The sequence below is a fragment of the Poecilia reticulata genome, linkage group LG11, assembly GCF_000633615.1.
Source record: "Poecilia reticulata strain Guanapo linkage group LG11, Guppy_female_1.0+MT, whole genome shotgun sequence".
NCBI classification, from domain to species: Eukaryota; Metazoa; Chordata; class Actinopteri; order Cyprinodontiformes; family Poeciliidae; genus Poecilia; species Poecilia reticulata.
Genome location: NC_024341.1, coordinates 7,286,692 through 7,300,845, shown reverse-complemented (window position 1 = coordinate 7,300,845; position 14,154 = coordinate 7,286,692). Strand labels below are relative to the sequence as shown.

The 14,154-nt window shown below is 40.3% G+C and overlaps 2 protein-coding genes across 17 annotated transcripts in view; both read left to right on the top strand.

The window, feature by feature from the left end:
- The window catches only part of epb41a (erythrocyte membrane protein band 4.1a), an 86,553-nt gene extending 74,965 nt beyond the window's left edge, over positions 1 to 11,588 (top strand). For all 12 annotated transcript variants that reach the window (XM_008421563.2, XM_008421561.2, XM_008421560.2 and 9 more), the window contains 2 exons: positions 7,359 to 7,461; positions 9,853 to 11,588. In XM_008421563.2, the coding sequence (XP_008419785.2) occupies positions 7,359 to 7,457 (99 nt within the window). In that variant the 3' untranslated portion in view covers positions 7,458 to 7,461; positions 9,853 to 11,588. The remainder of the gene's footprint in view (positions 1 to 7,358; positions 7,462 to 9,852) is intronic.
- dlgap3 (discs, large (Drosophila) homolog-associated protein 3) overlaps positions 1 to 14,154 on the top strand; it is a 908,365-nt gene that overhangs the window by 693,921 nt on the left and 200,290 nt on the right. The gene's annotated exons all lie outside the window — the stretch shown is intronic.

Below are 14,154 nucleotides of genomic sequence, written 5' to 3'. Positions count from 1 at the left end.
TGTGTGTGTGTGTGTGTGTGTGTGTGTGTGTGTGTGTGTGTGTGTGTGTGTGTGTGTGTGTGTGTGTGTGTGTGTGTGTGTGTGTGATATGTCTCATAGGTGCAAGAAACAAATAGAATTGGACATTTTTTGAACCTTTTTACCCTTCAACTTGACTGCCGGGTCAAATTGACCCCAACAGTATCGATGTAACAAGTAGACCCAGGGGGGGTTGCAAATGTGTAAAATGAACCATTTTCATTTTATACATAGAGTGCAACTATTAAGACAAATAGAAAAAGTTTCATGCAGAAAAAATACTTCTATTTTTAAAAGATTTTTAAAATTTGAAACGGGTCAATTTGACCTGTAACATGGGGGGTGGGTTAAAAGTGCTGTGTTGTTCTATCACCCTCGTTTCATACTGGACCACTTACAGCACCGTGTTAACGCTATAAAATGAACGCTCTCTATTGTGGTATCACCCATGGAGGGATTTCTTTATTCTTTATTTAAATGGGTTCATTTTTCAGAGGGATACTCAGTGAGGGTGTCGTGATTTTAGCTACCAGTAGCAGGAGAACGAAGCTGCGCCAGAAGCTAACAGAAGCTAACAAACACTAAATAGAAGAAGAGCTGCCATCTATATCGTTGCAGCCAAGCATGATTTAATGTTACACAATGCAGTTTTACCAAGTTGCTCAAAGTCTAAACTGGCATTGTTGTGCATTTAAGGTGTAAAGTTTACCTTCGACCAAACGCCCCCCAAAGGCATCCCAGCCAGCGCCCCCTGCCGTCCTCTGAACTCCCCATGGGGGGTGGTAGCCCCCCTCCCCCCCGTTGAGAACCGCTAGTCTAGATGGTTGAAACAGCAATAACAGATCTTTAATAATGTATTGTGGTGCTAAACCGTTCAGTAATTTATAAACTAACAACAGTATTTTAAAGTCTATTCTCTGAGCTACAGGGAGCCAGTGTAGGGACTTTAAAACTTGTGTTATGTGCTCTATCTTCCTGGTTTCAGTGAGAACTCGAGAAGCAGCATTCTGGATCAGCTGCAGCTGTTTGATTGATTTGTCAGTCAGACCTGTGAAGACGCTGTTGCAGTAATCAATGCGGCTAAAGATAAACGCATGGATGAGTTTCTCTAGATTGTGCTGAGACATAAGTCCTCTAATCCTGGAGATGTTCTTCAGGTGATAGAAGGCCAACTTTGTGACTGTCTTAATGTGGCTTTGAAGGTTCAGGTCAGAGTCCATCACTACTCCCAGGTTTCGGGCTGATTGCTGGTTTTTAGTTGTAATAACTGAAGCTGTGTGCTGACTGTAGATCACTCATCTTTAGGTCCAAAGATAATAACTTCAGTTTTGTTTCTGTTCAACTGGAGAAGGTTTTGACACATCCACACATTTACCTGTTCTAAGCATCTATTCAGTGATTGGATGGGTTCAGAGTCACCTGGTGACATCGTGATGTAGAGCTGTGTATCATCCGCATAGTTATGGTAGCTGATCTTATTTCCTGATATAACCTGAGCCAGTGGTAGCATAAAAATATTGAAAAGAAGGGGTCCTAGGATTGAACCTTGGAGTACAAGGTTGGGGTGCATGTGACCTTTGACCTCTCTGATGAGAAATTTCCTATTGAAACAAAGAAAGGAAAGGAGAAGAAAGCAGAGGAAAAAGTGTCCACCTTCACCAAGAGCAGAGAGTGTACCACATACTCATTCATTTTCTTCCATCAACTTAGAATCAGCTCAATCCAATAATAAATTACAAACTAAACAATAGACAATTTAGTAGCTTAGATAACATAGAGAATTAACAGCTACATAAACAAAACTCATGTCTTCTTAAACCTAACATGTTTGTAGTTGCCGGTGCAAAGGAAATTGCAGAATAATTTATGGTTTCAAAATTATGGACAATTGAATTTCACAATGATGTTCATAGCTATAAAAAATCTGCTATGGTAACTTTTTAGGTTTCTTCTTTAGCGCTTAATGTAGTAGGTTTTATTTGACTCAGACTAAGTACATGAGGGCGAGATTGGTTTTGGATAATGCATTGTTTATGGCTCTCTGTTCAGAAATAGTCCAGACCAAAAACTTTTGCACAGTTGCTCATCTGTTGGAGAATCTTTCTAGGAAACATTGCCCACATAAATTTTGACAATGGGACTTGCAGTTTTTGAGTTATAAGGTGAAACACTTTTTTTTCTACCGTAGTGCCACCTACCTGAATATGTGTATACAAGGGTGTAACTGGGATACCCTGCTGAATTACAAAGCAGGGCAGCAAACGTATTTATTTACTGTAAAATTATACAATAAGAGGTTTTAATTCATTTTTCATATCCTTTTCTGTCTTACCTGCCATTCTGCAGCTGTCCCTGATTCTGTACGCTGCTGAAAAGCTCATAACGTTCTAATGTCAGTTATGCTTGTTTAACCACTTTCACAACTATGTCTCTGCTCTTTTCAAAGTTTTCAGTGGGACTTTTTTGGGGCAGTTGGGGAGTACAGTTACCGTCATTATTACTCAATTGCACATCACCTATTAGCTATTACAGCTAGTGATGTGTACCTGAAGATGCCTTTACTATGCATGTCCACAAAACCCATCCTGTTCTAATGCAGGATGAGCAGGAATCTGTCACAAAAATGGTTGTAAACCCCATATTTCTTATCCAATTTCTATAAAATGTGGTTAAATTAAGACTGATAAAAGTGCTGATGTATGGATATGTAAAATATGTATTCTCTCTGGATATAAAACTATTCAATTCTTCAATTCTGTCAGGGAATTTTTCTTTTAAAATGGCCAATAATTTAATAGGTGCCTGCCCATAGCAATGCATAGGGAGAGCAGTGGCTGACTTGCAGAGCAAGTCAGTCCCTGCCTCCTTGGCAGTCACATGGCCTCCTTGGCAGTCACATGGCCTCCTTGGCAGTCACATGGCCTCCTTGGCAGTCACATGGCCTCCTTGGCAGTCACATGGCCTCCTTGGCAGTCACATGGCCTCCTTGGCAGTCACATGGCCTCCTTGGCAGTCACATGGCTCCTTGGCATGGCAGGCACCTATTGTTCTACACCCAATAGAATGTCTCTATATTATAGATTATTTTCCTTCCGTCACCGTTAATGCACCCACACAAAAATGGTATCAAAACGTGCGGCTCGATCTCGAGAAGGGAGTTCATATTTTTTATTGGGGATCGGACTTACAATGACGACGTAAAAAGCAAAAAATGAGCAAAATTTCCAACTGCTGAAACGAAGAGTGTAACTGACACCAACTGCCGCTTTTGTAGAGTGAGAAACGGAGTGGAATTTAGACCCCAAAATAATTTTGAAATCGCTCTCATGCCTACAGAAATTACATGAAAGTCGGTCATGACTTTGACCGACTTTCCGCCATAGGCGGTGCAATAATATTAGCCTTTTTTATGTTTTTTGTTATTTTTTTTATTTCTCTGCTCAAGGCAGTTCATTAACAGTAGCACAAACATTAGCATTTCACTGCCCTTGACTAGTGCACTGCCTTTCTTAGTAATTAGACATGTTTAGTATACTGAATGGAGCAAGTAAAATTAAAACAACATGGTCGTGTTGCTCCACATGCTATGTCCAGCATTTAGGCGAACATTAGCATATTGGCTAATTTTAGTTTATGCATTAATTTTAACATAATGAATGGTACAAGTACAGCTTAGTCAACATGCTTCTGCCTCTCCACAGGTTATTGACTACATTGCAGCTTTCTTTAGCATTAATGCAAATTTTTAGCATCATAACGCTGGGTCTAAGCCGACGGGCCCACTATGGCATGCCCCGTAAAATTTCTGCAGGAATTTTCTAGTATTATTTATTTTTCTTCCGTCACCGTTAATGCGGCTCGTACCGCTGCACAGTGGCGCAACTACACATTATTCAGGTGGATGCGAAAACATAGATCGGCACCACCCCCTCTTCCCAGGGAAGGAATGTCAGGGTGAAGGAGCGACGCTCACTCGCTCCCCCCGAGGCGACGATACGTGAAGGGTAAAACTCGCTACATTTACCTCGTTATGTGCGCGAGGTGAAGGAGCGGAAGGCGCGCTGAAGTGTATGGGAAAACATCATCGGCGCGCCGCCCCCTCCAGACGCCCCCTCTGGTGCTGCGCCCCTATGCGTTGCATACCCTGCATACCCACTTTTTGTGCCACTGCTGCTGCGTGAACCCCCACAAATGTGGTATCAAAAATTGCGGCTTCATCATGGGAGGGGAGCTATTACTTCTGGTGGGATTCGGAGTTACCATGGCAGCACAAATTGGGACCCCCAAAAACCCCATTCATTTCAATGGAGCGAGATCCTAAAAATACCCTATTTTTGAGCAATCACTGTGTCATCATAAATTCACGTAGAAATGCCATTAAAACTTCAGTTTGTAGATACGCCCGTCATCTTATCTAAAGTGAAGTTGGTACATCGATATGAATTACGGATTGTCCACAACTTGTCTCCAAGCGACCTAAAGTTTTTGATTTTTCGTAAAGTTAGAGTGTGAGTGCCGCTCCGCTAGAGTGTGGGAAAGAGTGAATTTATGACCCCAAAATAATTTCTAACTCGCCCTCACGCCCACAAATATCGCCTGATTTGCCTAACAGTTGGTCAGGATGTAGATACTGTACGCATGCCTGCGCTAGTAAAATGTTTTCAAAATTTCCCTAGGGCTTATGGTTTTCTCTCCAGGTGCTTTCGACCGATGTGGCGCGACAGAATCAACTCACACTCAGACCTATGTTTTTCCATATATTTCTGAAAAATGTCAGACCTGAGCGCACATCATCTATCTCTCATCGCTGTTAATACTGTGAGCAAGGTAGAGATATGAAACGCGGGAATATCGGAGAAGACAAATAGTTCTCTCATACGCTTCAAACGGTTTTCCAATACATGGCACGGTTCCTGAACGGGAAGTTGTTTGAAGGGCTTTTTTGGTTTGAAAACAGGCTGGTTTGAATAGAATTTTCCCACACTTTGGCTGTCACAACTGCAGGGGATTAATTAATTACCATAGCAACAGAATACAGAGCAGGGCACAGCAGCTGCTCAGGACTGCAAACATGCCATAACTGTAGTTCTATCTATGAGCAACACTCAGTTAAAAGAGAGGCCACAGCAACATGTCAGAACTACAAAATGGCAGAACTGTCAGCTAAACAGAAATTACTCTCACCCTGTAGGCCAGAGACAGCTGAAGTTGGCAGGGGATTAATTACACAGAGCAGGGCAGGGCACGCCATGTCTGTAGTTCTAACTGTGGCCAACTCTCACTTAAAACAGGGCTGAGGATCATGTTAGAACTACAACATAGCAGAACTGTATGTTACTATAGAGGAGGACTTAACTGGTATTTACAACTACTTGTGTTTTGAGCATTATACAACTGATTTAACACTATAACTATTACACATGGGATTAGTTTGGCAAGTTAAAATTAAGCTCAGAAAATTTCAAAATAAAAGCCTGGAAGATTATTACATCATAGAATTACTCTTATGTGTGAAGCTTATAGTCGTCAGTCTCGGACTGAATTTCATTGAGCACTGGGTTCAGCTATTATACTGTTGCAGTGAACTACATCAGCCATGGAAGTATGGTGATGAATCAGGCAAGAGCTTCAGTCATTTCACTTTGGTGATCAACAGTGTCAAACCCATTACTATGTATAATACTGATTTGGAATGGGCAAGTCCAGCTGTGTGAGTTTTTGCACCACCATAGGCATTATGGTGTAACTATCAGGAGCATGTCCGTGCAAGACTGCCATGCTTGATTAACATAGTTCACCAACAAAGTGCACTGACTGGGGCGTTTGACCAGTCCATACTATTGCTGACCTGTTTTACTGCTACATTACAAGGGCTGAACCTGATTCACAACGAAATTCCTCCCGAGACTAACGACTATAAGCTTCGCACATGTGGTTCTCACTCACGGTCCAAAATAAAGAAAAAAATGAAGACAGTGGGTAATTTTTTTAGAAAGCGTTTCATCCTTCATACTAAGGATTTTAATTCACACTGAAAAATTCTGATAAATAATACATTTATGTAAGCAAAATAAGAATAATCACAGGAAATATGTATTCTTCCCACAATGCATTGTGAGACCTGCCTGTTTGTGTGACTACTCACTGCCTCACTCTGGGCTCCGTCGCTATGGTAATTAATTATCTGCACCTGGGCTGGCTCTCTCTTTCAGACAGGATGCTGGAGACAGAGTTTCTATACTTGTGAGACACCCAGCGTCAGTATGAAGAACTCTGACAAAATACCATAAGCCCTATCAAAATTTTGAAAACATTTTATGGGAGCAGGCATGTGTATCCATGTCATGACCGACTTTGAGACCATTTTCCTTAAGAAAATGAAAAGGTATGTTATTTTGTGAGGAAATCTATATTTTACTGTTCCAGTAATGCCAGAATTAATAATAAATAATAAATACATTGTGGTATTCTGATTTAGTAATGTAATTAGATTAGTTCTTTTACCACCCCCACGCCACTAGAGGCAGTTGCAAGCCCGAAAAGATGTGACTAAGGAGCAGATTTAGAAGTACACCGAAAGCTACAGAATTTGCTAAAAACAAAGGAAAATGTGAGCTGCGTTGAAGTAAATAAAAGAAAGAAGTTAAAATACATGCTGAGAGTGAAACTCCTTCCTAAAGGTGAAAATATATCATAGATGTCAAAAGAAAATAAAAACAGAAGTATGGGAAATAGCGCCCCCTTCACTTCCGGATTGCAATGGTCCCATTTCCAAATAAGGTTTGAGACTGACAGTGGTCCATCCCCGCCCCTTTCTGTTTGCTGCAGCAAGGTCCTTCTCCAAAAATGCGGACTTCACGGAAGGGTGGGAGTAGTACCTAAAATAAACGGCAGATTTGGACAATGTGAGACACACTGCGCACTCAAACCCTTCAACATGAACCGTGTTGAAGGACAAAAGGGAGGAACGAGGGTGGGAGTGCGAGTATTGGGACAGGGCCAGTCTGTGTTTTCCCGCTCCATACCGTAAAAGAATGGAAAAAAAGAAAACATGCACTTTGCGCAAAGCTCACCATGGGTAATCACCAGGGTGAGATGTACCAGAATTTTATTTTTAATTTTTAAAATAATTCTAACCCATTCCATGAAAACTGTTTAAGGTACATTGAACTGAAAACGTACAGACCATGTCACCATGTACACCAAGTGAGAGCTATGGTCTTTTTCATATCTACAGCATGGTTTCATTTTAACTTAGACACCATAATTGTAATTTTAACATGTATTTTATATGCTGTGTTTTACTAATCCAGCTTTTTCTGTCTCATGGTAACTCTTAGGCTTTGGCTCAGGCTATCAAAGAGGCAAAGGAGCAGCACCCAGATATGTCTGTTACCAAAGTTGTTGTACACCAAGAAACAGAGATAACTCCAGATTAAGAAGGTATGTAAAGTATAAATACATAATGCAATTATATCCAAATCGAAATCTGTTTTATTTATAAAGCATATTTGTATGTATTTAACCTTTATTTAACTAGACATGTCTCATTGAGATTAAAAGTAATTTGTTTAAACAAGTGATGTACAGTAATAAAACACATCAAACCAAGAAATGACTAAAAACTAATATGAAAGAAAACAAAAGCTGAATGAAATAAATTGCAACATAAAACCAGAAACAATTGCCTTAAAACCTTCTGAAAACTAGTGTGAGTCTTAAAAATGGCAAAAGAAAAGCAGCTTGTTTTGGAGCCGTGAACTGAAAAAACTGATGGGCACTGACATTCTGAAAGAGTTTGAGTGGAGTCCCAGAGTGGACTCAGGCCTTAAGAATTAAAGTTAAAGTCCAGTCCTTTAGTTTTGTCATCTTTAAGACACATGCTCATTGCACTCTTTTGAGTAGAACCAGATTTTTAACTTATGACTTGGCCAAAAACTTCAATTCCTCAATATAATTTGCCCTGTGTTTCAAAGGCCTACATACCCTATATTGCCAAAAGTATTCGCTCACCTGCCTTATCTCACATGAGTTTAACGGACATCCCATTTCAAATTGGGATGTCAGTTAAACTGACATCCCATTAGAAATGTCAGTTTCTAATTGGTGACGGTGGTCATATTGGTGACCACCGTCACCAATATGACGGGGGTTCACCCTTTGCAGCTAGAACTCTTCTGGGAAGGCTATCCACAAGGTATAGGAGTATTTATGGGGATTTTTGTCCATTCTAGAAGTGCATTTGTGAGGTCACATAGTGATGTTGGAAGAGAAGGCCTGGCTCTCAGTCTCCGCTCTAATTCATCCCAAAGGTTTATCACATGGTGATAAACCATGTGAGGTCCGGACTCTGTGCAGGCCAGTCAAGTTCATCCACACCAGACTCTGCCATCCATATCTTTAGTATTCAGAGTGGCCACCAGCCACTAGTTCACTGGAACTAAGGGGCCAAGTCCAGCTCCTGAAAAGCAACCCCACACCAGACCCCCCCCAGTGGCGCAAAAAGTGGGTATGCAGGGTATGCAACGCATAGGGGCGCAGCACCAGAGGGGGCGCCAAAACCCCGTCTGGAGGGGGCGGCGCGCCGATGATGTTTTCCTGTACACTTCTGCGCGCCTTACGCTCCTTCACCTCGCGCACATAACGAGGTAAATGTAGCGAGTTTTACGCTGAGTGAGCGTCGTTCCTTCACCCTGACGTTCCTTCCCTCGGTCGGGGGGGCAGGGGGGGGGGGCGTCTATGTTTTTGCATCCACCTGAATAATGTGTAGTTGCGCCACTGACCCCCCCTCCACCAGACTTCACACTTGGCACAATGCAGTCAGTCAAGTATCGTTCTCCTAGCAACCGCCAAACCCAGACTTATCTATCAGGTTTCCAGATGGAGAAGCGTGATTCGTCACTCATCGAATGCGCTTCCACTGCTCTAGAGTCCAGTGATGGCGTGGTTTACACCATCTCATCTCACACTTTGCATTATACTTGGTGATGTATGGCTTGGATGCAGCTGGTCACCATGGAAACCCATTCCATGAAGCTCTCTAATCACTATTTTTGAACTAATCTGAAGGCCACATGAAGTTTGGAGGTCTGTAGTGATTGACTCTGCAGAAAGTTGTGACCTGTTTGCATTACGCGCTGCAGCGCCACTGACCCCGCTCCATCTGTTTACGTGGCCTATCACTTNTCTATGTTTTTGCATCCACCTGAATAATGTGTAGTTGCGCCACTGACCCCCCCTCCACCAGACTTCACACTTGGCACAATGCAGTCAGTCAAGTATCGTTCTCCTAGCAACCGCCAAACCCAGACTTATCTATCAGGTTTCCAGATGGAGAAGCGTGATTCGTCACTCATCGAATGCGCTTCCACTGCTCTAGAGTCCAGTGATGGCGTGGTTTACACCATCTCATCTCACACTTTGCATTATACTTGGTGATGTATGGCTTGGATGCAGCTGGTCACCATGGAAACCCATTCCATGAAGCTCTCTAATCACTATTTTTGAACTAATCTGAAGGCCACATGAAGTTTGGAGGTCTGTAGTGATTGACTCTGCAGAAAGTTGTGACCTGTTTGCATTACGCGCTGCAGCGCCACTGACCCCGCTCCATCTGTTTACGTGGCCTATCACTTTTGCATGGTGTTTGCAAAGACTTCCATGCAAACACTATGCAGAAAGACCCCGGGCCGGGAATCGAACCCAGCTCTGTTGGTAGCAAGGCAACAGTGCTACCAACTGCACCACTGTGCAGCCTGTGGTTGTGCTTCAGTTTTGAATGTAAGATCTGTTCAGCTCCACTAATATTTATCTCTCTCTTTTTTTCACACCCAGAATTCTTCTAACTTCACCACAGCTGACTCAGATGCCCTCCCCTCTTTTCCTTATGTCTCCATCACAACATTTTACCTCAGCAACCATAGTCATCACATCCAGCTGCCCTGCTTTCGGCATGATAAACCAGACCTTGTCAGAGGGAAGAGGCCTCAGCGGGAAAATACATTTTCCTCCAAGAGTTTGAGTATTGGTTGAAGGAGACAGCCACTAAAAAGTTCCCAAGTTTGCAGAATTCCCAACAACACCCTTTCTATTCCATTTTCTGCCTTCAGCGCATATCCTAAAGTTTTGAATACAAATTTAATTTAAAAAATTAACTTTTTCATAGCTATAAATATTTGTGAATTTGTTCCTCTCCCCTTTTTTGGAGATTTTAAGAAAAGAAAAAAAACTTTTAAGGGCATTTGGTCTTTTAATCTTGAGAATCCTACTTTATTTTTCTACAGCTTTTCTTACCATCGGAATTGGTTACAAAAATCTTAAAAGTTAAAAGTTTTTTAACAAAGTTCTGAAACTGCACTGAACAAAGATTGTGAGATTCTACAAGTTGGAACTGGAGCATTCCTCTCAAAGTTTTCAAATTGGTTGATACTTTCTGTACAGTAAATACTTTATTTTCCCTCTCAATGTGAAAAGATATTTTTTCATTTTATGTACAAAAAGATTGATTTATCAAAGCAGGGCATTGAATTTGCTGGTGGAATTACTTATTTCCCCCATTTGAAATTTGGTTTCAACATCTTTTGACTGTTTCAGTTGTTGTAGTGCTTGTGACACGCAAAGGGTGTGGGGATCATTAAGATCATATTGTATTGAAACTACCTTCTTTTATTTAATACCATTATTGTATTTTTAGTGTGTTTTATAGTTCAGATTTAGATTCCAAACAGTGTTTGATTCTATAGATCATTCCTAGCTGTCAAATACACTTATTTCCCTTTTTATTGAGCAGTGTATAATTTCAGTATTTCTGAATTTCATTCACATTTGCACTTCTAAATGGACAGTGTACACTTTTTTTTGTAGTAATGGCTCTATCAAAATAAAGCGAAAAGTTCAGAAACTGACATACATCATTATTAGTGCTCAAAACTGAATTGCTGATCGACTTGTCTCCAATGTCTTTGACCATTGTTTATCCTTTTCAACAGGTTTTTTTTCAGCAGTTTGTTTACTATCTATTATAAGCACACAGTTTTCTCAAAATGTTTCCACAAAGTTTTGTTGGCAGAGGTGTGTAAAGATCAATAATGTCCACAGAAAAAGGAAATGGGTGATTACAGTAAAATGAGTTAGAACAAACCCTAACAAGTAGTTTGAAAAGTAACAAACCAGCAAAACTTTGAAATCCAGGTCAGTTTTTATCACAACCATTTTTACAGGAGCTAAGACTAAAAGCATACCTGCATTTTTCTGAGTGTTACATTAATTGTACAGCAACACATAAAACTGTTAGTTTAATTTGGGGTACCAGAATGAGCCTCTTAATTTTGCACTGCCCGGTCAGATTAGACATATGTTGTTATTGGTATGACTTGTGATTTTGTCCACATGATGCTTTATTTCTTTACTCCATTTAGTATTGCATGTTACAGTTACTTCACTTAGCTGTACACTTCTTTGTCTTATGGACATTTTAATATTTTCTTTACTGTGAACCCACACTTCAACATCAGATGAAAACTTGTAAAGAGCACCACGCATAAAATAAAGAACTTTGTAGGTACAATCAATGGTCTTGGTTTTCAATTGTTATCATGAAATATCTCTCTGCTTCTGTCACAAATAAGTGAAAAAGAAGGTTTTTTGTTTGTTTTTTTGTCACAGTAGTATTTGATTGATACTTTTTTATAGAACCTGAAGATTAATAGAATAGAATAGAATAGAATAGAATAGAATAGAATAGAATAGAATAGAATAGAATAGAATAAGCAAAAGACATTAAGTATTCTCCCATTGGCATTTTAAAGGTGATTAAATCCACAACACCAGAATTGTACAATGTCATCACCACACTTCTGCTTGATTCTCTCCAAAAATTTTATCTCTGTAAAAAGTTTATCCAAATTAAAGGAAAATTTGATTTCAACCAGATTAATATCCAAATTACAGATCAGTACACTGATCTCTGAGCTGCACACAGACAGAATCTCCAAAGAACTTTGAATACAGTCTCTATTATAACATTTCCAAACACATGGCTCTGACTTGTAGCACAGTCAACAAAGCTTCATTGTTAGATTTTATTTTTAATTAAAAGGCAGTTTTTAATTAGATATTTCATTTTGGGTTCAAATAATTAAGGGAGATCCAGTTTGTGCACATTAGTTCAGCAATCTTAGAATTGGTAAACTAAACCTATTTGCTAATCAAACCAAATGAGATTACTTTCAGTTGGGCCTACAGGCCTCCTTCCACCCACACTCTTTCTCTCTCATTTATCAAGTATAAAAACCCACGCCTTCTAAACTTCTTAGGTGATCCAGAGGTCCCCTAAGAACCTCTGGGAGAGAGACTATATATACCACCTTCTGTCAAATTTTAATCGGATGATTGATTGATGGCCGTGACTAATTGATATTAAGTGATATTAAACCCCTCCCCCCACCGGATATATAACCCCCCCTTCTCCACCTCGTGAACGGATTCCCCCCCCCTTCCCTCTCTCCCCGAACAAAGACTTTATTTAGGGGGACCTCTTTGAATTGGTCAATAGAAACAGGATAATTTACTTGTAAGTTAGCAGTGAATGCTAACTTACAAGTTAGCATAGTATATTGGAATATACTAGCATAGTATATTCCAAACAAAGCGAATAAATAAATAAATAAATATATTCCAAACAATATCTGGCTGCTGAGCTTGAGACGTGAAAGGGATGAGTGCGCTTGATTCTTTTTGAGGTGGGTGCATACATTCAAAGAGGAGTGACTCCGGCCCTGCACACCAATGCATTTGTGTGTGCGTGTGTGTATGTGTGTGTGAGTGCGTGTGCGAGGGTGCGGGTGTGTGTGCGTGTGTGTGTGTGTGTGTGTGTCCAAGCATAAGACAGCCTATAGATTCACCACACCGTTTGTGTGAGCTGACACGACCAACTCAGGATGCTCATGTGACTGTTTTACTGCAATATTTAGCTTGGTGTTGGACAACAGACTTATAGCTAGGCAAAAGGGGCTGACCTGTGGCCCTGCTAAACTCTTATAGATTTTTTTTCTGACACTTACTAGTGTGATACATTTCAGTAAATGTTCCTCATTTGTAAATTTATTTCTTAAGAATATGTGACAGGTAGTAAACCTGGTTTACCTGGTTACCAGGTAGTAACCCTAACCCTAGTCTCTGACTCATACGCTGTATATTTCTTGGCCCTAATGATTTTTCCCTCCATCCATTATCTTACATGCTTAAATGTGTTCACTAACAAAATACAGTACACCTGTAGTTGTTAAGGTTCCATTACTAAAAACTTGTAAATGATCAATGTCAACCATCAGTCTGTATTAAAATATTTAGTACAATTTGTATTATTTATTTAGATTTGATGTTTTGATGTGAGCACTTGGATTTCTATCGATTTATTGAATGATTCTCTATGTAAATATTTATCAAACTGAATGATCATTCAGGTTTTATATAGCTATTTTTTCTTTTCCTTCAATGTTTGTTGCAGAAATTCAAATATATGCTGGCTATCGACCAACAATTCAATCAGTGAATCTTTGCTTTTTTTATCAAGTAGCCCCTCTAACGGAGACCTACATCTTCTGACACCTGGCCCAACTTATAATAACATTAACCAAGTTTGTTGTTGGTACCCTTTACCTAAAGAATAAAAATATGCTTGCTACACAACCATAGGCGTAGGAAGCGGGGGGATGGGGGGACATGTCCCCCAATATTGGAGACAGTCACATTCGTCCCCCCCAATAATTTCACCGCAGTTGCGAAGAATTTTAAAATCTTCCACTCGCATGCTTTTATTTTGAAGCGCATTCAGCAGAGCGCTTCCTCCCCCTCCCCCCTCTGAACGGCTCAGAGTAAAGGCAGCAGCATAGAAACTCTGTTTGAATGAGGGAAACTGTCTGTCAGGAATGTTGCCATGAATATCGCTCGTTTGTCAGTTTACTTTCATATATAGAACTAAATCTTTTTGGTTAAGCGGTTTTAATTCTGGAATAGTCACATGTCCAAACTTTTATTGCTAACTTTGTTTAAAAGTTAAAAAGTTAAAAAGTTTAAAAGTGCTATGGGCGGCAGCCAAGGGAGGGGACCCTGGCGGTCTGATCCTCGGCTGCAGAA